This window comes from Petromyzon marinus, chromosome 3 (genome assembly GCF_048934315.1).
Source record: "Petromyzon marinus isolate PM22_M1 ecotype Great Lakes invasive population chromosome 3, UKy_Petmar_22M1.pri1.0, whole genome shotgun sequence".
NCBI lineage: Eukaryota > Metazoa > Chordata > Hyperoartia > Petromyzontiformes > Petromyzontidae > Petromyzon > Petromyzon marinus.
The window spans coordinates 12,677,961-12,705,873 of record NC_133669.1 but is presented as its reverse complement, the minus strand read 5'-3'; the positions used below and the strand labels follow the sequence as shown (position 1 = coordinate 12,705,873).

General features: G+C 42.4%; 1 protein-coding gene across 1 annotated transcript in view; it reads right to left on the bottom strand.

Annotated features, from left to right (window-relative positions):
* Positions 1–27,913, bottom strand: part of CHLSN (cholesin) — a 69,297-nt gene that overhangs the window by 3,058 nt on the left and 38,326 nt on the right. Inside the window, exons 2-3 of the mRNA XM_076074231.1 lie at positions 7,028–7,263; positions 2,456–2,537 (exon numbers count right to left, since the gene is read on the bottom strand). Of these exons, the coding sequence (XP_075930346.1) occupies positions 2,456–2,537; positions 7,028–7,263 (318 nt within the window). The remainder of the gene's footprint in view (positions 1–2,455; positions 2,538–7,027; positions 7,264–27,913) is intronic.

The window sequence follows — 27,913 nt, the reverse complement described above, 5'->3', positions numbered from 1 at the left end:
CATATACATGCCCGTCTGAAGTTTGCCAATGAACATCTGAATGATTCAGAGGACAACTGGGTGAAAGTGTTGTGGTCAGATGAGACCAAAATGGAGCTCTTTGGCATCAACTCAACTCGCCGTGTTTGGAGGAGGAGGAATGCTGCCTATGACCCCAAGAATACCATCCCCCACTGTCAAAAATGGAGGTGGAAACATGCTTTAGGGGTGTTTTTCTGCTAAGGGGACAGGATGACTTCACCGCATCAAAGGGACGATGGACGGGGCCATGTACCGTCAAATCTTGGGTGAGAACCTCCTTCCCTCAGCCAGGGCATTGAAAATGGGTCGTGGATGGGTATTCCAGCATGATAATGACCAAAAACACACGGCCAAGGCAACAAAGGAGTGGCTCAAGAAGAAGCACATTAAGGTCCTGGAGTGGCCTAGCCAGTCTCCAGACTGCGGAGGGAGCTGAAGGTTCGAGTTGCTAAACGTCAGCCTCGAAACCTTAATGACTTGGAGAAGATCTGCAAAGAGGAGTGGGACAAAATCCCTCCTGAGATGTGTGCAAACCTGATGGCCAACTACAAGAAACATCTGACCTCTGTGATTGCCAAAAAGGGTTTTGCCACCAAGTACTAAGTCATGTTTTGCAGAGGGGTCAAATACTTTATGAGACCTCCTTTGCCAGTAGCAAGATATAGTAATAGGTTTTTACCCTTTTATCTGGCACCAAAATTGACACCTTTATACAAGGGATCATGTTTGCAATAACCACAACACAAGCAGTCAAAATGCAAACAAAAAGAGACAACTCTGATAATGATATGCACTGTTCTTGAAGGACAAAGGATATCATTGTGTTGTGGTTATTGCACACATGATGCCTTGTATAAAGGTGTCAGTTTCGGTGCCAGATAAAAGGGTAAAAACCTATTACTGGGTCAAATACTTATTTCCCTCATTAAAATGCAAATCAATTTATAACATTTTTGACATGCGTTTTTCTGGATTTTTGTTGTTATTCTGTCTCTCACTGTTCAAATATAACTACCATTAAAATTATAGACTGATCATTTCTTTGTCAGTGGTGCAAACGTACAAAATCAGCAGGGGATCAAATACTTTTTTCCCCTCACTGTAACCAGCCAATTTTATTACTGGATTTATTATGCTCGTATACCCAACAAAGCCTAACTTAATATTTTTCTGTAGCCGTGATAATTTTTTTATAATAGAGGGTGATGTTGCTAGGCATAATCTAATTTCGTAATTTGAAGGTAATATTTTAGGGATATTTGGCCAATAACAGTTAAATTGCATGAGAGGTTGTTAGCTATAGGAGGAAACCGGAAGAGTGGGGGGGGGGAGGAAACCCAAGCACAACAACAGGGGGAGAAACATACAAGCTCCACACACAAAGGCACCTGGAGCTAAGAATTGAATCCATGGACTTCTTGCTGTGAGGCACAAGTGTCACCACTGCAACAACCAGGAGAGGCAAGGCTCGCCGGAATGGGCTGGTTTGTGCTAATGGAGGTGTTTGTAACACTGAGCTGCATGAAACGTAATCTCGGAAGACTGCCCTGGTCAGCAAAGTCAATGAGATGATGGATGAATCTTGTGACTTTAGGCGAAATAATCCATCAATATTCTTGGTTCTTTATTATTTTATTGTTTCCCTTCTACGTGACTTTACCGAAAGAACCAAGAATCGAAAGCTTTAAATCAAAATTTAATCCATCAATAATTAATTAATAAAATAGTTCAAGACACTGTATTGTTCTAGCCACACGAAATCAATGAGGCAAGTGATGTTTGAGAGAGCCTATTAAGGGTTGTGCAGGACACGAGAGAGGTGTGACTGACCACTACCATGCATTTGTCTCCAAAGTGGTGATATTTATACACCAAGTACTCATTCAAGGCTAAGTCAGGGAGGTCGAGGAAACATTCAGGTACTACTTTCCACCGCTGATAACCAGCCTGTAGATAAAACTCATCACCGCATTCGTAGTGCAGTGGGAAAAAAAAAACTTACGGGTCATGACTCCCTCGTATACACACACATACAAACTTACAAGGAATAGCACATACATGGAATTAAGTTGTAATAACATTTAAGCAGAATGGCTTGAGTTGAAAATTAACTTGAATATAATAATTACAGTCAAGTGTTTTTTTCGATATATAAATGGATATTAATATGTACATACTAAGTGACGTAAAAATTGTTAACTCATATCTTGTACACGCTTGGCAAACGACCGTTTTCATTTCACCAGATCGAAGCTTTAAACGAACACCATTAGAAGCTTTCGCGGTGTATTTTGGTATTTAAAAATAAAACAATTAAATTATTTTCAGGATGACATTCCAGTAATATCATTCAGGCGTCGTGTAAGAGCACTCATGGTTTCACATTGAGCATGCACAAAAAAATCCTGCGCATTTTTGTTTACAACGTCCATACCTTTTCAGCGTCGTACATGTGTTGGAGAAGCCAAGTTTGCCGCAGCTTTTGAAACTTCCACTGCTCTTTATCCGTCGCCCAACTGTAAAACAACACGTACAAGCAAACCAATTTTGACAATGGAAGACAGCGTTTAAAATCATAAATATTAATGTACCGTATGTGAAGAAGGTTTAACACGTAGGCTTTCGCGACCAATATTATTCATAATAAAGGTTTTTGGGTTAGATCGCGTTTATTTATAAATGTGTCGTAACCCTCCACCACCCGACACGGCCAATCAGCAAAGAAAAGTGTCACGTTGACAAAAGACAAATAATTCACTACTTCAGCCCACCGGTGTGTTGAAGAGTTAATCCACATTTACAGTTTGAGTACGACGTTTCGCTGGTAAATACTTCCAGCATCATCGGGCAATTCGCCAGAATGCTATCTTCTTCACATGAGTATGTGAAGAAGATAGCATTGCTGCTTCTCGCTGCGGGGTTTTGCAACAGACACCCGTGGAAGATTTCATCGCAGAGTCGCCACAAAGGGTCGACATTCACGCAGAGGAAAATTTCCCAGCAGCCCCAGCCCCCTCGTATTAAGTGACGGTGGCAGCAATTTGCCTCACCGAGTGCTCAATCTGAAAATGACTCGGCCAGGTTTAATTACATCCTTTCATATGATTTGGTAATTATAAATGAATTACCAGAAAAAAAATATATGAGCATTTTTAAAGGAGAGAATTCAAAACGAAATTAAAATGTTGCTTAATATACAGCTTAATACTTCCATTGCAAATGAGCACTGCTGTACAATTATATGAAGTAACGGTGGAACCATTCGGTCCACTTTGTGATGTGATGAATTGTCATGATTTGGGGTCACGATTCTATTCAAGATTTGATTCATTGATCATTTTTTATACCTTGTGGAGAATGTAAGTGCCTAAGTAAGAGCTGTGGTCAAGTGAACCGATTCATACAATACATATAAGTTAAATCTTGACTTCATATTCTTTGGGTCTTACACCGCCCTACATCACCTTCTATCACCCCTCTACATGCTGAGGCACACCGTTTTTAATCCCTCACATCAACATTAGCTACCCTGCCCATGCTGCTACGCCCATTTTTAAACCTTTATAAACAGTTTGCCTTTAGAAGCCAACCCCCTTTTCCTGATGACGACCGCTTGTGTTGCGATCGAAACGTCGTCGTTTTTTGTTATTTTCTTTGAAGCTATCTACGTGACTTTACCGAAAGACCCAAAGAATATACATATAAGTTGACTACTTGTTTTCTTACGTGAACTTGTTGTGCATGACTTGGTTTGCGTATATTATCCTATGCCAACTTTGCAGGCTTCAGTGTTACTTTATTCAATGCTTTCCTGGACTTAAGTTTTCATCGGTTATGATTGTTGCTATAAAACCTGAGGTGGTTTAACCTTTATACTTTCATGATTGTTTTAATTGTAGGTCTCCAGTCCATTTATCATGAAATATCATTTCACATTATAAATGACCAAGGTGAAAAAATATATCTTTGTCCTGACTATTTTTCTGAATTGAAATTTTAAAATTTCATGAAATCTCAGATCTAGCTGTTCCATTTTTACAAGGCCGTGCTTTGTGAGCGTGGATTTGTCATTGCAAGACAGTGAGGGAAGCCAATGATGTGGGGGAGACCTTCATCCAGCCGTGGATAGAACACTGCTGATGATACAAAACTTAAACGACAATATTCTTAAATGCAGCTTTTAAGAACTCTATTAAAACGTTATAATTATTGTACATTTGTATTGTCTCATAAAAAAATATGCATCATAAAAGCTCACGTCATTTTGAGTGAGTGAGAAAGGCTCTACACAAAGCTGCATTTTGTCTGTAAAGACATGTTGATCTAAAACTTTAAGAAGTGGAAAAGTAAACAAAGCCTACAGAAAGAACAGGTCGTGGACAAACTAAATACCGTCTTGCCCTGGATAACGCCCAGCTAATGTCGCACTGCAATGACACACAAAACACTGCGCGCAGCATTCCCTGAGCATCCCCTGCCGGTAAGACTGGTTCCTGACGATACTAATAATAATGACATAGATCATATTTCATGACCTTCTCAAAGATAGGTTGAAAACATCCTCGCCAATTTCTGTTACTTCAACGTAGAAAGAAAAAAAAACAATAATTACCAAACACCAAAAAACCCATAGCAACTATAAGGTGTGTTCAGCTTGTGAAATCAGATGTAAGAGAAAATATGCCAAGCTAGAGCACTGGACAGTGAAAATAACAGCAGTCAATTGCAAGTTCTATTTTTAATAACACCGGACCCATCCCATGCTTGAAGACACAAGCGTTGAAAGGATTTTAATAGTTTCCTCCGTTCAATTTCCACATTTTGTTGTTAATAACATGAAGGTATTTCTCCACATTAAATGCACACTGCAAACAAACTCACAGCACTTGTTAATCAAAGAAAATGTGAGAAGCTGCACCACACACGGATGATACTTGAATGCGCTCATCACCCGCTACAGATATTAGTTTGGAATGTTTGCATGTGTCTGGGCAAACAAAGAATTCCACTGCATCATCAGAAAGCCTACAGGACGCCAGCGGAATAAAATGGTGACCACATCACCCCACTGGAAAATCTCCAACCAGTTCCCAGCAGAGAGATCCAAAGCAATCCACCTGCGGACCTGTGGTGTGAATTGTTAGTCATTACGTCATTCAGCATATTGCCTTTGCCTGCATGTTTACACAAAATTATATTGATAACATTTCTATTATTTTTGCAAAGGACATTTGATCATGCCACAGCAAGTTTGAAAAAGTGCATTGACTTCATTGTGAATGTGCATTCAAGAACAGATACGTACTGATGCAATTTGTAAAAAAAAAAATAGTTTGCTTCAGGCATTTAGACACTCGGGGTACACTCGACATTAACAAAGAACCAAAGAGTATAAGTATAAGCAAGATTATAAAGTTGCTGAGCACAGGCCCCAAAGCACAAAACGTAAAAAATTGTAATAGATAAGAGTGAAAAGGTTTGTTGAACTGAACAAGGTCATATAATCTTCTTTGGTTCTTTCGGTAAAGTCACGTAGAATGAGAATAAAATTATAAATTGATAAAATAAAATAACACAACAACATTCTCACGACGTGAAGGGAAGAGACAGTCTCGTCCTTCACCTGATGAAGGCCGCTTGTGTTGTGGCCGAAACGTCGTGAGAATATTATTGTGTTATTTTATTTTATCAATTTGTTATTTTATTCTCATTCTACGTGACTTTACCGAAAGAACCAAAGAAGATGAATCCTTGCAGTCACGAAAGCTTTAAATCGAAATTTAAGGTTATATAAGACCTTGGAAGAACAAAACTAGGCGAATTCATCAGTACCGAGGGAAGGCTGCAGATAGAAGTGTTTTTACTTGCAGTATGTATGATGGACGGCTGAACCAGGTCCTCAACATGGGTAGACGAATAAATGCGTAAACGTCACAATAATAGTTAACCACGGTAGTAGCGATAGAAGAGTGATAAGGCATTCACGCCCGACTGGCCCGCTCCCAAATTTCACTTTCTACCACAAGCGCATGGAAAGTTATGTGAACGACAAAACCATTGACCTACAAAACACTGAAGAACTTTACAATTGGACAAAAAAATAAACAGACGGAGTTAATTTTGTTCGACCTGTGTGCTGGCTGCTGCCGCTCATCAAAGACTTGTTAAGATTCCACCAAGGAGTAGGGGTACACAGTGTTCCATATGGTAAACTCCGCACAGAGATTGCAATGTACAGCTGTACATCTTATAAACACAATAACACAGGGAGAAAGGAATCTGTTTTTTTTATCTACTGTGTTTTGTGGAGCGCACATGTGCAGTTTATTTAGTTATCCCATCTGCACACAACGCGAACGCAATCTCAACAATGCATGTTTTTAGTGCATAAGCAGTTGTAACATCTACAACGTTGAAAATGTGATTTGAAAAAGAAATGGTTTATAGGACAAAAAAAAATCCGAACCAACATTTCCACAAGCTTGGCTTCCTTTGGGACATCCTGAAGTTTGGCTGCAATGCTCATACAAAACAACGCCCTTCATCCAGGAAAGCTTCACCGAGTCTTAAGAAACTTTTTTGGAGGTTTCTGCATCATGTGTGTTGACCGGTTTCTTAAATGATAATAAAATAATAACAATTATGGCTTTGATAGCACCCTTCATCCAGAGATCACGGAGCATTGTACACACTTATCACCAAAGAATATGAGCATAATGTTTCATTATACATAAAATATATATTTTTTATTATAAATGTTGTTCTTTGTAAAAATTGGTTTCTGCTATAAGACTGGGAGAATAAGGCTGCCCCTATGAAAACTGGCCCTCAGATTAAACATATACTGTAACACCGACTTTAAGATGGGCACCACCCCCATCTTATTCCATCACCTTTTTCTGAATCATTGATTATTTCCTGCACCTCTGCCGTACATTTTGCCAAGTTTTCCAGTGACAAAAACACATCCTTCATCACAGTTGAAGATTATGCGCAGTTTTAATACCTTTTTAGATATTCCAGGGAGAGCTCTGCTGCAGAGGGAGTGACTGCTTCTCCACTCTTGACCGCAGTGGCAGTCGCTTGCTTTGTTTTCTCCTTCTCGGCTTTCTTCAGCAACTTCTTCACTTTCCTCTCCAGCACCCTTTCTTCCTGTACGGACATCTCCGGGATTGCTTCACCCTCCTCCTCCTCCACCTCATCGGTCTTCTTGCCTTTATCTTTCACAGCCTCAGCGCAATCCTGTGTCAAGCGCCGGGATTGAGAACAAATTGTGTTGTTATTTTCTCAGTTTTGCCGTGGTAGATCAGCGGCGTGCTTTTTGGATTGTGCCGCGTATCTTTTGGCACGATGTCTAGACGTTTCACTCCACGGGCTGGGAGTCTCCTCGGGATCTGAAGAAACTCCCAGCACATCGAACAACGTGCGGAACAACCAGAAAAACACACAAAGGGAAATTCGTTTTATTTAATTCATGTTCATTGAAATAATGCTCCACTGTATGTATGCCAGCGTAAAGCAGCCATAGGGGATAACATGGCAGGGTTTAACACTTTGAAAAAACTTCCAGATGAAAATAATAAGCACTCACACACACACAAAAGGAATGAGCAAGGGGATACATTCGTTTGCAAAGCGGGTTCGAGTATCTCGTTATGGTTTTGCTGCGATCCCGCAGAATCAGTCGCTTACCAAGATTATATTATAAAAGAATTGAAATGCACACATGACCTGAGAGCACCCTGCCTCTTAACGTAATAAGGGTTTATATCACTGCATGTTATGCGCCACATGTCTAATCCTCCTTAGAGAGTTATGCAGCATTAAAACCGTTCATCAAGGCAACACGATTGCTTGTTTTTTTCTATTGCCATTTAACCTTTTTAGGCATCATCAAACATGAAAGTGAACAGTGCTTATTACAATAAACGAGGCAAGGCAAAACGTAATTTGAGACTGGGAATGTGCAAACCTCTTAATAAGAAACATCCAAGTCAACCACGATGAAATGCACAAAGGACCGTTGCACAATATTACAAAACCTAGCCTGAGCAGTGCCTTATACATAAGCGAGTATACATCCACCACTGATACGATATTTCTTCGTGAACCGAAGAGGGAGTGACCAAAAGCAAAATTCACTTTGAAAGACTCTGCTCCAAAGAGAGCTTTAAAGAAAAAAATGTAAGGGCAACTGACCAGTTGAAGGATGTGAAACTCAGGTGACCCATCGGTTTTGTTGGGTTGTTCATGAAGATGGCAATTTTACAACAATGTCTATATTCTTGGATGTTTCGGTAAAGTCACGTAGAAGGGACTTTACCGAAAGAACCAAGAATATGAATCCCTGCAGTCATGAAAGCTTTAAATCGAAAAACAATGTCTATGTTTAAGTTGATGGTGATGATGTGCAATGATGATAATAAGTGGACTGTGTATATATGTTTTTTTGGAGAATTTCTCACACTGTTCCACAAATGTTGACTAACTTTGATCTTCACTTCTTCCACCTCCGATTATCACGATTTGCTACGTACGGTGCGAAAGCAGTTCAACGTACGTAACTAACAATGCAGTGACTCGAGGCCTGAACATGTGATCAATGTACGTGGCCTGAGTAACCCGAGTTGCATTGTCTGGGATGAGTGGCAGGAGGGGCCTGCTGAGGCAGCAGGACCAGTGGTCTTAATTTGGGGGGCCGCCATATTAAATAATGTTGACATACTGTGCACTCGCAAAAGCACAAGTATCTGTGCAGAACTGAGCAGCACCCGAAGACAACACTGACGAATTGTAACGCAGAAGGTGGATTTGCTAGAATTCGCTTCAAATCATGACATGTTCACATGTAAAACTAAGCTTAAAGAAAGACTGCAGATAATGGGCATGGAGGGCACTGGGTGGAAAACATACGAATACGATAGATGTGGTAATGATCGACAGATGCTTGGAAAACATCAGTTCGACTTTGCAGAACATTCCAAGGAGGTGATATGTCATCGGACCACAGCTTGGTACTATGCAATCTACGACTAAAACTAAAACGTACATGAAAAACGCAATATGAGAAGATGAGGAACAGAGTCACTCGAGAACTATGAGATGAAATATGAAGAGGTAATATCGAGTAGAATCAGGGAGCAGAAAAAGAACACCTTAGCATAGACAGCAAGGCATTACCACCGAAGAAGATAGTGGAGCTAGCAGTAAAAGCAAAACTACCCTTAGGAGTAAAACCCAAAAGAAAATGGGAAAACCTTGGAACTAGCACAGGAAAAAATAAAAATAACACTAAAGATAAGGGAAGCGGTTGAGATGGCACCTTAGTACAAAAAGTTATGCAATGAGGAAGGGTATTTGCAAGAAAGGATATACGCAGGAATGGCTGGAAAAGCAATGTAGCAACATTAAATACTATGCTGGAGAATATAAGAACAGGGAGGGGGTGTACAGACTAGTCAAGAGCACCAATAGGAAGTGGAAACCAAGGCCAACAGCGATAAGAAGGCAAGGACGCTAAGATCTTTATAGACAAACAAAAGGCAAAAAAAGAGATGGACTGTGCATTGTGGCGATTTGTAAAGGAACACGGATCAAGATAATAAAGAGCTGCTGGATAAACTAAAAAAATATATCGCCAACACCGATGATGATGATGATGATGAAAATGATAACAGCTTGTGCGAGGAAGTAGAAAAGGCAATAAAACACCTGAAGAAAAACAAAAGTCCAGGAGTGGACGACATAAGTGGACAAATGACAAAAGCCGGAGAGAAATAATTGATGAAAGAAATCCATGAGCTATGCAGGCAAGTATGGAGAGAAGGGAAAATACTGGAGGAGTGGACTAAATCCACACTTGTGATGATATCCAAGAAAAGAGAACCATCGCACGAATGAGCCACATGGGGTAGGTATTAATGGTAGTACAGTACTATTAAGTGAATTAAAAGCACAGACTCAGGATTATTTGGTGGATGAATAGGCAGGGTTTGGAGAGAGAGATAGGAACACAGTACAAGAAATGTTGATGTCAAGGCTTCTAGTAGAGAAAGCAAAGAGAAAGAATAGGCTGGTTTACAACTGTTTCATAGATCTCCAGAAAGCATTCGATTTGACTAAGATATAACGTGGGAAAAATTAAGATCATATGAAGTAGGGAAAAGGCTGAGACAGATTCTGCAGGGTATAGGTGAAAGGTGAAAGTCAGCAGTACAGTTTGGACAGAAAATAGGAGAATGGTTCCCAACAACAAGAGGCATGAGACAGGGAGGATCCACGATCACCAAACAACTTCGTCACATTTGAAAAAAGTGATGGATGCCATTCAGGACACGGCACAGGGATACCTGAGCAAGGATAAAGAATACATAAACCTGAGATTTGCGGACGACAGATCTGATGGAAGAAAGCTACGTAGTACTGCAAGTAAGTGTTCATACGCTGAATACGTCAGGAAAGGATGCAGGACTGAGGATTAACGAAGACAAAGACAATGGTGTTCGGAAGGGAGGCCATTGAGAAAGAAGTAATAATATAAAGCAGCAATATTGTGAATATAAAGGAATTTGTCTACTTGGCAAGTCTACTGACAATGGACAATGACTGTACAAAAGACATACGTAAGTTGGACAACGGGAACATTAAAAGTGTGTTGTTTGGAAAAATAGAAGGGAACCAGAAGGAGAGGAAGACCTAATAGAGAACGGCTTGACAACGACATAAGATATTGGTGCCAGGAAGATTGCATTGAGCATATTGGCACATGATAGAAGAAAGTGGAAACAAATTGACACCTCGGGGCTATCTGCTCATGGACCGTAATGATGATGAGGTATAAAAAGAAAAGAGAAAACGGGATTACATTTTTCATGAACAACACACTAGTGGGAACCAACACGTCATTTCTACAAATACATCCACGGAGTAAATAGACTTTGATATCACCTACTGGATATAAAAGGAGAGCGTGACGTACTTTAATGCTCATCAACTGAACACGCAAATCAAGTGTGCGGTCGTGTAGATCATTTGCGGCTGATATTGGATCTCATCACCATAAAGTGCTGGCATCACAGTGAGTTTGAGGCTAATAGTGACATAAGTTCCAGAAACTTTGATATACGACGTACAGAACTCATTCAGATTAATTAGAAATGAAGCAATGACCCATAGGCACAAGCTGTTCCAGGGTGGGGACTGAATGACAACCACAGGACCAACACCAGCAATAAACATGTCTCAAGACTGTCTCATCCTGCCACCACTGGCGGTTGTGCTTACTCTGCTGGCCTGCATTTCACCTTCGCACAACTCATGATTTTTATGCCCACACCAATGGGCGAGGCTAGCCACAGAACGCAATCTCTTTCTGCCCGATTCCTTTTCCACATCAATGCTCGCGCATCCCCGGCATTTTTCACTGCTCTGGAGAACATTGCATCATCACGCCATGGTCACATTCAAAGTGAAATGTGGTCAATGCATTCAACACACAAATGTTTCAAAGTAAGAGTACTCTCGAGTGGAGACATTTAAAACACGTAGACAATACGATCCTTCAACCAAAAGGACATTGACGGATTCGGAAAAATCTCTATTTTTTTTGCACAATATTTCAGTGAAACCCCATAGCCAGTATGTAAGCAAGTAAATTCCCAACGAGATACAATACATTTTCTGTAAAGATAACCAGAAACATCTCACAAATACGCATTAAATACGGGAGTGGTTTATTCAGCAAATTATTGACCAAACAATTTAAACGTTTACATTCTTGCATGACATCAGCAGATAACAGCCTACTCTTGCAAAAGGTTGCCAAGGTCTCGCTTTGCTTTGGTAATGTCCCACGTTACCGTTGCCTAAGGGAATGGAATTTACAACCATGTGCAAACTCGTAGAGTGGCGGCAAACATGTTACACACAGCAATCCAGCCGCATACGTGAACGACATTTCCATACTATACATAACACACTTGCACAAAACAAGGACATTAAAAAAAAACATTTTAACGAACAAACCATAACATAAGCATTCTTCACTCACGCCCGTGAGAATGATAAACCACCACCAGTTTCTTCGCAGCAATTATACAAGACGATCAGTCTTGAAAAACCAAATCAAACAAAACAAATGACTGCTTCTTTGTGGGAAGCAAGTGGGGGGGGGGGGGAGTTCAAGGATGCCGAGCTTTAGAAATACATTTGTTGACAGTGTAGACTAATCACCAAGAGTCACTGGAAACACTGCAGACAAACCATACCCGCCAATACAGCGTGTCTACATTCCTACAGGGGGGGCAGATGATCACTGGTGACTTCCCCACAAACTGGTGCTCGTTTTACCAAATCGGAAGGAATGAGGGGGCCGAATTGACCGCTTCCGAGATTTAAACTCAAAAACTCCCGGCGACGAGCCGACGCACTTGAGCACCGGCGCTGCTACCCGGCCCGGTGATCATCCTGAAGAGAAGCTTAATTGCGCCTTATTTTGCCCAACAATGTGTTTTAAACTCGTGTTGGCATCCGACAAAGTGAAGGAAGGATTGCAAAATTACAAAATAAACACGGATGGAAGTTACGTCGCAAAAAAAAAACTGTTGCACACTGACGCATGAACCGATTGAAATGATGGGAATGTCATTTACGGGAAGTCGCACAACACTTTGCAGTTTCTGGAAACTACTTGGGAATGAACAATAGCTAATGCACAAGACGCCCCCCCCCCCAAGCATGCGCTGGCCGTGCCATGCCATTTTGTTCCGGTAAATTACTCAGAGTCCTTCAAAAAGGGGTAGTGCAGCTGTTAGGGCCGTGTTTGGAGATATACGGCAGTCAAGCCAGACAGATGGAAATAAAGATGAGACCCTCAGAGGCTTAGGCCTAAACGGCCCCTTGTGCTATTTCACAATCTGTTTTGACATCAGCTCCAGTCGCATGGAGGCTTGCACACTTTATCTCAACTTTGATTTTAAAAGGGGGGGGGGGGGCATGCTCCTTTGAAGTTGTGATGGAAAAACAATGCACATTAAGCCGCACATTTGGTTTGTTTTCACATTTAAATCATTTTTAAACCGTTTCTCTTTTCATACGCGGAGGGGGTTCACTATTTTACAGCCGGGTTAGGTTACTGCCCGTGTAGTGGTGCCTGCACAACAAGCGACAAAGCCCGAAACCTTCACCCTGCCAAAATCCCATACCCACCGCTGGCAGCCAATGTCTTCCGTCTCTCCTTACAGACTCACTGCAAAATGTCCCTTCACTTTAACATTTTGAAAGTAGTTTTTTTTGTCAATCTGTCAAGATGCCTCAGACTTGAACCTCTCAAAAGTAAACAATTCTCGATAGAAAAATGCCTCACATTCTTTACATTGCTGGCACTCACTCCATTCATTATCTCTCCCACACAGCACGCCCACGTGGAGAAATGCAAAAAAAAGCTAAACAAAGGCCACCTTTAATACATTTCCGAATAAATTCATGTAAATGCTTCACAGATGTAAGTACTCTTAATATGGGGTACAAATTTGATGGTGAAAAGAACGCTCCAGGGTTATGCGAACTGCAGTTCGTTATTATTCAAAATTTAGAATTGGCAGTAAAATCTTTCATTTTAAAGTCGAAGGTGTATAGGTGTATACACAAACCTATACAAGAGTTTTCCCAGCACGATTCTCACTGGTGTGTACAATTATTCAGAGAAATGAAGGCTGTGGAAAGGAGTTTTTTCACTGTACATTTGTACAAAATGTACAAATAACTTTCGCAGACAATAAATGCTACCATACAATAATGCAAGAACACATACACATACGTGTTCTTGCACATGTAGTGTAATAGCGCCGGCTGGTGGACAGCAGCGGCAACTGTGGTGGACAGACAGCACACATGACGGTGAGAGTGTGCACGGTGTGTGAGCAGAGGAGGAGGAACTAGGGTTAAGGGTCACGGAGGACCCCGTCTGGAGGCCCCTGGAACCTGCTTGTGGGTTCCAGAATGGAGGCGCGGCCAGGGCAGAGCCAGGCCGTGCTGGTAGCATGAAAGGAGCCGAGAGCGGGAGCTCGAGGCTGCCGGTTCTGGGAATGGACTCGTCTCGTTGGTGCCGTCGTCTCGTTGCCATCACCGCTAAAGGTCTTGAAAGCCGACGTGTTAAACCGAATGTAGGTAGATCAGTGCAGTCACTTTAAAATCACACCGGTTCAAAGGGCTCTCTTCAGAGCCACCTGCAAGTGCATAACTACGTGAGTCCACCACTCCTTAATCATGCCATCTTTGTTTACCATTACATACACGGTTGTCCGTTAAATCCGCCGATTGTGAGGTCACATCATCTCACCGGGTTTGTTTTAGTGGCTGCGTAGACTGATCCCGCAAGGAGCAAGGTCACGAAGAGATGTCAAGCAGGAATGTGCAGGCCCCACTAAAGACTTGGCATGAAGCTCAGTTTTACGCATGTGTCTTCGTCAAAGTGTCCACAACCTTCATTCATAGTTGCGCCTCCAATCAGGTTTGTGCTTGGCTAAGTCTTTCAAGTTAACATCATGCATTTACCGAATTCCTTCAGCCGAGTGCCAGGTGGAATACTACGCCGAAGGATTGCGAGATATGGTGGCGGCTTGGAGAGTCCTTCATCCAGCAGTGGATTGACCATGGCATGTGATGATGTAGACTGCAAATAGTCCACATTTGGTCAATGTATAAATACTTTAGGTTGGGCCGAAATGTGCATACCAGTTTCAGATTGCAGCTGATAAGTGTGTGCTCTATAGTGCAGTAATTTGGTAATTTTGAAAGTTTTGAACGGGCACCTTGTGTAAGGTAGACCCAAGTATAGCTTATTCACATATCGCAACCAAGGGGAATGCATGTAAAGGAACAATTTTACCATCCGCTGGTGGAGAAAAGGAATATGTGACTATCTATTTGACTATTTTTATTTTACCAGGTAAGGCACACTGAGCTATACACTGTAGCTCCTTTTCAGAAGTGACCTGGCTATAAATGATAGCCCAACGAAGTGGCTTAACATGTGGAAATGAATTGCAACCAAATACTCAAAGTACAGAGTTCGAAATGTGGACAGAAAAAGCAGAGGACCCAGAGAGAAATCCATAAGACCATGGGGAGAACATAAAAAAACCTCCAAATATACAGGCGCAAGGTCAGGATCGAACCCACAACCTGCTGTATGCCTGGCGAGGCAGTTAACATCGCGACACTGTGGCACCCATATTTAATAAGCCTGACCTGACCGACTGATGAGACCCTTAAGACGAGACTGGTCCACATGTGTGCCAAAATAGGTGCTGTTGGATGGGTATTGGTCTGGAAAGCCAATAGACGAAAAATATTTTCGTTACTGTGGGACAATAGTGCTAACATAATGCTTTTACACGCAGCAGTAGTACTGCATGTACGCATACGTTTGCACAGCATTGCAGGGCAATAACATGGGAAGAAATATAGAAGAGATATATTCGGAGAATGTGCGTGTGAGTCGCAAGACCTGCGTTTACTCAATTATAATTTATCAATTATAATGATCAATTACTGGATGATGCAATGCAACCAAGCAAGGGAGAGTTGGCACAGCACACACCATTCACTGGTATGGGTGCATTGAAAATCCAGCTTTACCAAAGCCTTAAAATGCCCCTCATTCACTGCTGGAGGTACAGTATTTAAATAACCACAATCGGTCCGGGGCTGCCCAGCTTCTTCAAAACGACGGCGCTTAATCAAAGTGGCGAGATGCATTCCAAAGTTCCATCTCCCCAGTTTGGAGTCCATTGGGAGCTCGTTACAAGACAGACCAACTGCAAAGCAGCAAATGCAAAATGACACAATATTGTGAGCTAACAGAACATAAACATAAAACCACACGACTGTCAGTGGCTTTTCAAACGGTCACCTCAACGGGTGAATCATCTGTGATCATTTCCAAAGTGATTTTTGCAGGAGTTTCATTAAATAACTTTACCACACTGTGATACTTATAGGGGAGTGGTGACAGTAATTGGCGCACTTTGCTATAAAACCGGCCACCCGAGTTCGATTCTTAGCCACGGCAAACACAATTGTAAGTGGTATCTGAACCCATCTTGGGCCACCCCACCCCAATCTTAACCCTTCGCCAACCACACTGAGCAGGATGGTGAAGTTTGGTCAAACAACCACGATAACCACCACCACGATACGTGGAGGCTTTCATACAGCAATGGGTTGACACAATTGGCTGAAACGTTTGCATTTTAACTGTGATACTAAAACTCACCCCAAGACCAAAGCTCACTGCATCACAGAAACCTCGTCGTCACCAACAACAAATCACGCCTGTTCTGTATTTCTCACCTCGTTAATTGAATGTCTTTGGTTGCCTCTGTAAAGTTGCCGTTTATAATGAGATGCCTACAATAATCACCCAGGAATGTCTGTCCTTAACGCTCGTGACGTCACCCCACATCGTCCAGCCCCCCTCATTAATAATCATGAGCAGGTTACGTCCTCCAAATGGACACCCCCCCCCCCATTATTATTAGCTACTATAATGAGCCAAGAATGTCTGTGTGCAACGCTCGTGACGTCACTCCACGTCGACCAGCCCCCCTCATTAATAATCATGAACAGGTTACGTCCTATTCTTTGGGTCTTTCGGTAAAGTCACGTAAACAGGCTCAAAGAAAATAACAAAAAACTACGACGTTTCGATCGCAACACAAGCAGTCATCATCAGGTGACGTCCTCCACATGGACCCCCCCCCCCTCATTAATAATCATGAGCAAGTGACGTCACTCCACATGGAGCACCATCCCCCCTCATTAATAATCATGAGCAGGTGACGTCACTCCACATTGAACGGCCTTCATTAATAATCATTATAAGGTGACGTCCTCCAAATGGACACCCCCCCCCCAATTAATAATAATTAGCGGGTGACGTCACTCCACATGGGGGGGGGGGGCGAGGCGCCTCCTCCCCCCTCCTCGGCGTCAACTGACAACCCTCACTACAAAGGCAGAACCCTCGCGTCACGTGATCTCACCCTCACTACAAAGGCAGAACCATCACGTCACGTGATCTCCGTGACGCTGTTGAGACATCAAAGTAAAAAGGACGTCATGATGAACAAGGGATTATAACCTTAAAATGAAATAGGTCTGTGTCACCACGCCCTTACAAATTGCACACGCATTTATGTAATGAATATCACGTCACGGTCTGATTTTCGCTTGCACGTTTCAGATTTACTGCAATACACCCGTCCTTGGACGGGCAAAAGGCTAGTCAATAATGGTTTCCCCTAAAATATATGAGCAGGCTTTTTTTAAATACCATCACTGACAGAAAAGGCAGATCTTAATGTGGCAGGCAAATGGCCTTTTTTCAGTAAAAAACAGAGTTGGTGGCTCTCCTCTCAGGTGTGCTCCCTCTTTTGGCTGCGACTCCATTGTTCAGTCTCGACGACCGACCATCATCAACTAATTGCGATACGACGTGACCCGCAGCCAAAGGTGGGACGTGTCCAATAAGAACCACCACCACCACCGGAGGAATACGCAATGAGACCAGTTCACGTAAAGGAGTGGGATGCAACGTGGCATGGAGAGACCATGAGATTAAACAGTGGTGTAGGAAGGCCTTCTGTCCAGTACTGGACAGGCCATGGATGGTGACAATGATGATGATGACGATGAAATTCACTCATACTAGAGTGAACGCACGATTGAAATGGGATGGAAAAAAAACCCCAAACACTTTTCATAGCCTTTCATGAAATGCAACGGACACACTCCATCAGCTGATTGACAAAAAAGAGAGAATAACAGGACAAGTACTAATGAGGGTCTTTCAAATTACAATGGGAATGCTGCGAGCAGGCAACAGATGCCAAGTGGTTGTTGTTTTTTTACAGGAGGGATACAGGAGGGATACACGACGCTATTGACATCGCCTAGACAGTGCCCCATGGCTCTCTTGTTCATCGACATCGCATATTAACCGTTGGAAGCACAAACTGAAAGGACCCTTCATAATTGCTTTGTTTGTGCCTAAGGCATGATTTATTTAAAATGACAGCAAAGGGGAGGGGGAACTCATAGCGTAAAAAAAACTAAGTAATTTCATCGTAGCAAAGAGTGTTTCATTTTACCGTGACATTTTTTTCTTCATTTACTACAATGAATGATCTGCATTTGACTCAAAAGTTTTTCATTTCAAAGTGGCATTTGCGTTCCAGACATTTATTTCTTGACAAATTATCTGCGATGCCACTGGACACTTTCCAAAAGAACATTCATACACATACTCACACGGACAGATAGTTTTGGTCGTGGGATAAAGCTTTTAATCACTGTTTTCTGGCAACTGACCATACATTCCAGATCTAGTTTGGCCTTTTTTACACATCTGATCTCAACTGTGGCTAATTTAGGCACATGATATTGGGTGATGACATTAAGAGCTGGCACGACATTTTTACAAGGCCTGTCTCCCATCATCGTGGATGATTTTCATTCAGTTTGAAAAACATCACTTCCAGATTGGCACACACGCTGTATACACCGCTTTCCAAGAAGACCCTCTTACATTGTGCATAACGCAGTATATTCACACTTCTCTCCTTGAAAATAATTTCTGTTGACTTCAGGGGCATTTCCCACACCCCAGTTGAGGCTGACAAGAAAGAAAAAAGGCAGAATAATTACCAAACAAATGTTAGCAAACCGCTTCAAGAAGCAACTGGGATGGGATGTGCACGCTGCATGAACCACTTTCCTTTTACAGCGCTGTCCTCCTCCTCTTCTCTGAATGCGAGGCTTCACATGGGACATGACCGGCTATGTAAGGCAGGGAGGGTATATTTATGATCCAGTTGAGTTGTCCAGAAATATTACAAATCTATTAGTGCCCACAGAACGTCGGGTGAGTGCTGTGGCATACATTTGAAATGTGCTTGTACGATAAAGTGGTTCAATTTGTACCGACGTGCCCCTCAGCTAGTTACATGGTTGGGTTTGTTTTCTTGGTGGTGGGGTTATTTTTGAGAAAGGAAACGTGCTTTGTTTGTGAAAGCCATGTACCGAAGAAAAAGCAGTTCTGTTCCACGCAACGCATGGGCAGGAATGCTAGATGTTATTAAAAGAGGCAGGAAATTAAGGGATTTAGTGTTTTTGTGTACAAATGCAAGAAGCTTGAAAAAATAAGGATTTTCACTTAAAGTAATCCTGGTTTTTATAGCTGGATAGCTACTGTGGTGGTAATTATTTCAGACAGTCTGGCTCAGCTGGAGTCCAGGCTAAGTGGGGGGTACAAAATTGGCATTTACCATCCTGGTAAACTTGACCCGTATGTCTGTACATGCACATGGACAGCCCTTTTTACAATCTACTGCTAGATTAGGGCCTCCCCACACCATGCAAATCATACGGGTTATTTGACCATACTTTGGGTTGGAAAAGGTGGAGATTATGACACAGGAACATATAAATACAACACAACAATGGATTTTGCTGCAATGCCATTGGCTGTCCACCACATAGCATGTATCAAGGGGGAAACAATGATACCTGTAGCTACCAGATGAGGAATAGCCTGGGCTGTCACTGTCAATGTCAATAGGTGACATGCATGTCACGTGTTTGGTTATGAGCCCCATCTAATTGTGGTCCGGATGGATAGTCCTCTTACAATGGAAGTGATGGAAATTTAAGTCAAGTCTAGAAAAAAGCAGGGAAGATAAATGTTATGTACGTTGAACTTCTTTTGGACCGTACGTAACCAACTATGCTAATCGGAGGTGCGGGGGAAGGACAAACTAAACACAAAAATCAGTTCTAAAAAGTGCACAGCTCCAGTGGCGTCCTAATATCGGATGGCCACAGAAGCACAACTGAAAGCGCGTGATTGCATGATCTTTAATAAAGAATTAAAGCTTTCGTGACTGCATAAAATACTCATTGGTTTTTTCGGTAAAGTCACGCATGTAGAAATACCATAAAATTATATTAAAATAAATCAATCACGACGTTTCGACCGCAACACAAGCGATCTTCATCAGGTGCTGCCGTGCAACCCTGCTCTCTTCAGCCCCTCCCCCCCACCTTCACTTTTCTATTTAAGGCCTCTGTCTGTTCATCTCTCCTTGCTTCTCTGTCCGTCTTTCCTCTCCTTGCCTCTTGATGTCTCTGTATATGCTGACTTGTACCTCGTATTTGTTCACTCTGTTTATGCTGGTATGTACAATCCAGAGGATGAACACGAAATTTAGCACTCTTCTGAAATTCGTGGTCGGCCAGGTAAGTGTCTGTGTTGTTGACCTGACTGGTTTTGCATCACATAATTTTTTCTTCGGTTTGTTGAATTCTCGTCTCTCATCCTCTTGTTGTATTTACCTCCGTGCAGTTTGGCGCTCTCTATGTGTTGCGTTGATGTCGCCCTATATGCTCCCTCGCTATTTGTTTTTTACACCTGATGAAGATTGCATGATCTTTGTTTGATGGCTATCCAAAAGCTGCTGCGGGCATGACCGGACTTTGCATGATTGTTTATGCTCCTTGACGAGATCAGCAAGGTATTGTGGTTTATCTGGGGCAATCGCTTTGTGTGTAATGAGTGTGACCTTATAATGTATTTGTTCACCAACTGGAAAGTTCTACGTTTCCGAGATGAATTAAGGTGATCAATATTTTTTTGAAATAGACTTTCAGGTCCGAGGTCATTATAAGGGAAATGCTAAAGTCAATAAATAATTATTTCTTGCATAAATAACCCTTGCAGAACACATTAAGGCACCTCAATGAATGTGTTTTTTTAGCATACAAGACTGAGTGATGATATTAATCTAATTTAATAATATGCTCACTTCAAGTCTTTCATAAAATAAAACAAAATACAGAGTAGAAACAGTGGAGCAGTAGTACAATGGTTGGCACACTGCGCGATGAACTTAGCGACCTTAGTTTAATTCCTGGCCACAGATAACATCAGTAGCAAGTGATGTCTGATCAGAGTCCTGGACTGCCCACTAACTCGTGTCATGGGGAATGGTCAAACAACCCTCATGACGGTCACAGCATGGGGAGGCTTTCATCCGGCAGTGAATTGACAAAAGCTGGAGAAATATCGCTTGTTTTTCTTTTTACAGGGTAAATTGTATTAAACAAATTAAATGCACAGGATATTTTACAAAAATGAAAATTCTCGGACATATAGGTCATTAAAAGCAGGCATTGTCCAGCTACTGCTGGATGAAGGCCTCCCATACAGTTGGGAGACCATATACGTATACAGTATAGATCGTATTTATGAAGTAATGAAATGGGATAACTCATATTTTCTCAGCGGTATCGTGTCATATGAAAACTAGCAAGGCAAATGGATTCATACATACGCATCAGAGTCTACTTGTAAAAACTTAATTCATACTAAATCTTCTCTGCTGAAATATTCAAGTGTTCATGTTTTTTAATCTTTCAAATCTCTTTATAAATACTGCTTTCAAAATAAACATCCAGTTTCTATTCAACCCCCCCAATCCCATTATAATTCACGTGGCAATGGTCTTTATATATATAGAATGTCAGGAGATTTTTCTTTCGTAAATAAGAGTCTAAAACAACGCGTAAATCTTTCCAGGTGGAAAGCTTAAGATCTGTCCTGCATTTATCCAAATGATCAGTGACGAAAAGTTAAGATTCATGAGTGACAAACCAAGAAACTTAATGGCAAATCATTATTTAGCCATTTTTTTCTATTACACAGTGTTAATACAGCCTGCGCACAGACACTTATAACATCTTTTCCATTATTATTCTACACACTCGGCTGCACGAGCAATTTACTGGCAAGGTGCTATGTGCCGTGCATGCCAAGATCCCCTGGAGTTGATTCAAGCCGCATATATTTCTCACTAACACCTGAAGAAACACGTTTGTATGTATTGTAGTCTATTAATAATGGACATGGCATGAGGAGAGGGAGGGGGGAAGTCAGCGTTTGCAAATCTAAGACCACAGACATGTAACAAGTGAAGGTGGGAGCAAAATAAACTCGGTCAAATCTGCTGTGTCCAATTCGCTCTCTGCCTTTGACAGAAACATTGACCACACCCAAAGTAGACGTCACTTGGGAATTTATTCTGTTTTTTTTAACTTGGCTCACACGTGGGCTCTCCCTTCCCCCACCAGCAAATACATTTACCCCGCGAAACAACGTCGGCGGTGTCCCACGTCGGAGGACACCGCCTCGCCATTCTTTTTTTTTTGCGAGATGACAAAATTGGGAGCTTATTATTTTTTTTACAGGCGGCAGAAGGGTGCCAACAATGGGCAGTGGCACATGCAAGCGTGGTCTCCGCGGACTTTCACCCGAGCAAACTTTACAGGAGAAAATAAAACACGAAAAATAACCCCCCCTCCCCCCCCACACACAAGCTCATGTTTTCAGCTCTCCATCAAAATGTCCCAAAGGCTCTCCCCCCTCTCTCTCTCCACCCTCTCTCCACCAACAACTTCCCAAACTCCCCATGCCTACCAATATCCCCTCCCTCCCTCCCACTGCACACGGCTGTAGCCCCCTTCCATCCCAAGTGGCTGGAGATATCAGCAGCTATGTGGCCCTGGCACCCTGTCAAGCATTAGCTGATGCACAGCCACTTTAAAGAGGCAACTGAGCAAAACAGCCCCCTCTTCATACCCCCCCCCCCGCCCTCTTCTCCCCTCCTTCCCCACCATCTCTCAGGGGAGCTCAGCCAGCCAACTAATCTAATTGGTTCCATCAAGGTAGGGAAAACTTTTTTCTTTGCTTAAGGTTCCCCCCCACCGCCACCCCCCCCACCTTCCTTGCCACCCACCAACCCCCACTACCCCCCTGCCCTTCCACAAAAGAAGAAGATCCCCCGTATAGCCCTGAACAGACTGTTGGGGCAAGTGCTGTCAGCGAGCACTCTATGAAAGCCGGCACGTGGCACACGAGGGGGTGGGGGGGGTGGCCAAAACCACGCCCGGCCGCCTTTGTCTCCCCAGCAGCGATGTTTACACACCGCACCAGGTACTCACCAGGTACCGAGTCGACCTAGGGGAGGGCCCATGACCGGTTCAGATAATCGTCACCGGCGTTGGCCGCGAGCGGGAATCGAACTCGGGTCGCCGGGGGTTCGCAGCGCCGCTGGCTGCTCACACGAAGCGCTCCCATTGTGTCCCCTTCCACCACCAGCATGAACACCCCCCCCCACCCTGCCTCAAGCCGTGTCCTCTCCTCCTTAGCGTCGAGCCCCCCTCCCCACCACCACCACTCCCGTCCTCAACTCGGCCTTCATTCAACGACTCCTCTGCAGAGGGCGAGGCGGAGCCAAGGGCTAATGAGATGTAGAGGTGGGGGCTCGGGGAAGGTTGAGATTTTAAAAGCGCGTGGTGCCCGAGCGTGGCACGGCAGAGCTGTTGCGCGCTGGCACGCCGCGTGAAAGTTCACGCGCAGCAGCAGTAGCAGCAGTCCACTGGGAGGACGCACGGACACATCATCCCCTGCCCCTCCGCCCGCCCGCCCGTCCACCCGCCCGTCGTCGTCGTGACGAGCAGCAGCTTCGGCAGCCTTGAGAAGGCTGTGGTGCAGCACGCCAGCCTGCGAAAGAAGACGTCGTTCAACGTGCCCGACTTGCTCGGTGTTTACGCCACCTGTTTTTTTTTCTTTTTTACACGCGCTAAGCGTCGAGAAGTCGCGACTGACGAGAGAGGCTTCGCAGCTGTTTCGAGAAGCAAAAGTGTTCTTGTTGTTGGAGTAAAAAGCTGGGGGGAGGGGAGGGGAGGGAAACAATGGATTAAAGTAATAATCGAACCGGCCCAAGTGCGTAATGCAACAAACAGAAGGATCGAGAATATAAATCTGCAGCAGGATGCTTTGGGGAAAAGCAAGTTCAAGGTAAGTTGTGATCTTCTGCAATACTGCGATGTAGTCCGTGTTTCCATCGGTGGCACGCACGCATGGTGTACCTATCAACAGCAGCTGTAAATGTTACACGAGACTATCTTGTGTTTAACAACAATGTGCATAACCCTTAAGTTGATCATCACGCGATCAAGTTAAATGTAAACTTGAAGGGACCCATGGCGTTGAACGATATATACTATTTAAAAATGCATCTCATTGCTTTCAAGATACTCGTGAGCGCATTGGGGGTAAGAGGGCATTAATGACCATGTTTCTGAACTCCAGGTCATTCGCAAGTAGTACACACACATACAAATTATATTCTTTCATGGACGTTTGTGTTTCATAATCAAGTTCAGCTTTCCAAAACCACTCCGACCTGCTCTCATCGGCTCATTCATTTATAATCAGTTTAACTTCGGCCTGCATTCGCAAGCTCTCCAAGATGCATGCACTCTGCTGCGTTTTCGCGTTTCGTCCTGGATTTAAATTCACGCTCATCGACTTGTAACATGAGACTTCCAAAGTCTGAACGTTGTTTTTTTTAAAGGCATAAGTGAATTTGAGCTTTTGGATAAACAGAACTCTGTCTCAACTAACGAAGGCCAGTGTTCAATCATAGTACACATTTATAGTGCTTATTAGAGTTTATTCTTCATATGGCTTCATGTTAAATCGAATACAAGAACCGTAACCTTTCACAAATCAAGCACACAATTGAAAGTTCTGACCTCTAAGCTACACGCATGACGACACATCCATTACGATGATTTGCAATGCACGAAACACTGCAAATGAATGCGTGAACACCTCTGTGCAACGATTTCTTTCATATTAAGAAGAAAACTCAATAACTTTATTCGTTATTATCAGCCACGGTCAACTTCACCATTGAGTGAAGTCCTCCCCAAGCGGTCACCAAGCTCCCACAACACAGCGATGCTAACAATCCAGCCAGTACCTGCACAAGAGACGATTTCATTGCTTCCTCTCGTCCACGTTTGAAAATCCTCCCTCTCTACTATGCGTTCCATTCCTTTGCTGTCTCTCTTGTCACTATTATTGACCATCAGCCTTCATCCCCTTCTTCCAGCGACCTGTTCTGCCCAAGCCCGCTTGCTTTTTTCTTTCAATAGTTTTAATGAAGCCATTTGGCTGCGTACGTTCTCCAATCCACGCGTTCCTATTTCTGTCTCTCAATGTTCATTCCAAGCACGCACGTGTCCATGCTGAATTGCGCATGTTTACGTTTGTTCCCTTTCTTTGTGAAGGACCATGTTTATGAACCAAACATCATAGTGGGAAGTATACACTTATTAACAAAAATTACCAGGATTTTCTTCCTCGGTCTCACCGATGTGACAGCAAGCAGCGTGACATGTTAAAATTTCTTTCCATGCCCACATTCCTAATTTTGCTCTCCGAGCACGAAAGGTCAGCATGTATAGTTGATGTTTTGAAGTTAACATATACATGAGAATGTTTATGTTAAAACATCAGCACACTCAAAAACAAGGTCTGTTTGGAGGTACAGCAAATAAACAGAAACTCAATATCTCCTTTGCTTTAAGCACTGCAGCTTACACAATGCACAACTGAGAGAAAAAAATCGAACCATGAGTGTTTTATCAACATGGCATTGTTGATGTATTTTCACGGTTAAGCAGGGATACTTTTTGTAGCAGAGTATAACGTTTTAAAATGTGCTTTCCATAAAAGCATGTCACTCTTACATTGTAAATACATTTATTTACTGCCAATTGTCATTACATTTCAAGGGGTATTTTTTTTACCATATATCTGCCACGGTGGCGAGACGTTAACTACCTCGCCTAGTATGCAGGAGATTATGGGTTCGATCCCGATCCTGACGCCTGTATATTTGGAGTTTGCATGTTCTCTCCGTGATCGCGTGGATTTTTCTCTGGGTCAACCGGTTTCTCTCTCCACATTTAGAATCATGCGTTTAGAGTATTTGGCTGCTATACATTTCCAAATGATAAGCCACTTCGTTGGGCTATAATTAAATGATGCAAGTAAAACACTTAAAGCTGGCCAGTGGGGGTTGCTGAGTGCGGGAAAACACGACTTGTCCAGATATCACTCGCCACTGACGTTAGCCGTGGTCGGGAATGGAACTCACGTGGCCGGGTTCATAACGCAGCACGAGGACTACTGTGCCAGTTATTAAACTATGCCACTGCAATTGGAAGCAGTTCAAACCGTTAAGGCTGATGGACTTGCTTTAACGTTCATAATGCTTTCAGAGAGATTTGTAAACAGAGCAATGGAATAAAAGTTAAACCCATTCAATAAATATTTTCTAAATTCTCTTCAGATTTCAGTCTAATTTTCTGTGAAGTCACCGGCAATGATTTAACAAATACTTAATTTTACACAGCCAAGATTAAGACACATTTTCAAGTATTTTAATTGGTTTAACACTTTGTAACCAACGATGTGCATTTTTTTTTTCAAAAGGCCATTACAAAAATTTACGTAATATCTAGCACAAAAAACACATTTACTGACACCGCAAGATGAGAGGCAGAATGATTATGAGCGGTGATGCACAGGATTTCCCTAAAGATCGTCTTCCGTGAACCCCAAAAACACCTTTGCCAGGTGCAGCAAAACCCCGTTCAATGCATTGTGAAGGCAGGTCAAGTCATGAGAACTGTCGAGAGATGAGACAAAATGAACTCCGGATTGGAGGCCACGACTGGACAGGAACAACTAAGAAAAGGAATAAATGGAAAAGCAGGGGAAGACCTTTGCCTCGGAGTGGGAAGCGAGAGGCTGACAACAAGAAGGTAAAAGTGCAATAGAATAGACGAAACGGATCAATCTCTGGCATGTTTGGCAGCTCACAGGTATTTTTGTTTCTGTAGCTGAAGGCAGTATTATGCTGTAAATATCTAAAAATATATATTTCTGTTGACTTCAGGGCATTTCCCATGCCAGATGACGGGAACGCAATGTTTTTTTTTGTTTTTTTATGCATTAAAAAATATACGTTTGCATAACACTTCAACTTATAACCTGGATTTTCTACAAGCAGTTTGGCTGGCACCTCGTTGCATAACTATTGATTTACGGCTCGTGTAACTGAACACTCAACGAAACGATTTCTGCAGCGAACCAAATACTCTCTGGTCACAAATAAAGTTGTAACGATGAACGTAAATTCAACAATCCGTATACAAAAATATCAAGATACATGCATCTAATCGCACATGTAAAAAATGTATGTTTAATTCATGTATGCAGTAAGGTGTTTTATGTGACCCTTCCAACCACTGGAGGCCAAGACATTTTCCATAATGTAAAAAAATGGATTTATGACCCTGAATAGAAACAAGCTATTGAATTGTGATGGCAGCACTTTGTTATCCAACCCTAATTATCAAAGCAATGCATTACATGAGTGAATAACATTAAGTTATTTTCTTTGGTTTCTTTCGGTAAAGTCACGTAGATGGAAAATAATAAAATAAAAATAACGAACATAATAAAAAATAAAAAAATTTTAACAAAAAACAAAAACTCACGACGTTTCGATCGCAACACAAGCGGTCGTCATCAGGCGGAAATGAAACGTTGTGAGTTTTTGTTTGTTTTTATAATTTTTCTATCTACGTGACTTTACCGAAAGAACCAAAGAATATGAATTCCTGCAGTCACGAAAGTTAAGTCGAAATTTCACGTTAAGGTCTTGAAGAAACACGACATTTCATGAATCACATCCTTTTTATATTGAAAGACTGGAATAAGAAAATGTGGATGAATTAGAGAACAAGTTAATGATATCATATTCACCGTTAAGGAAAGTGAACGTACTTGACTAGGAAATCACTACTAACAGGGAAGATGACCAATGGTTGCAGGTCAGGCTAGAAAGAAGATGATGGACGTTGGTCAAGACAAATGGCAGCATGGTTGCCAAATGAGGGAATATGCATAAGA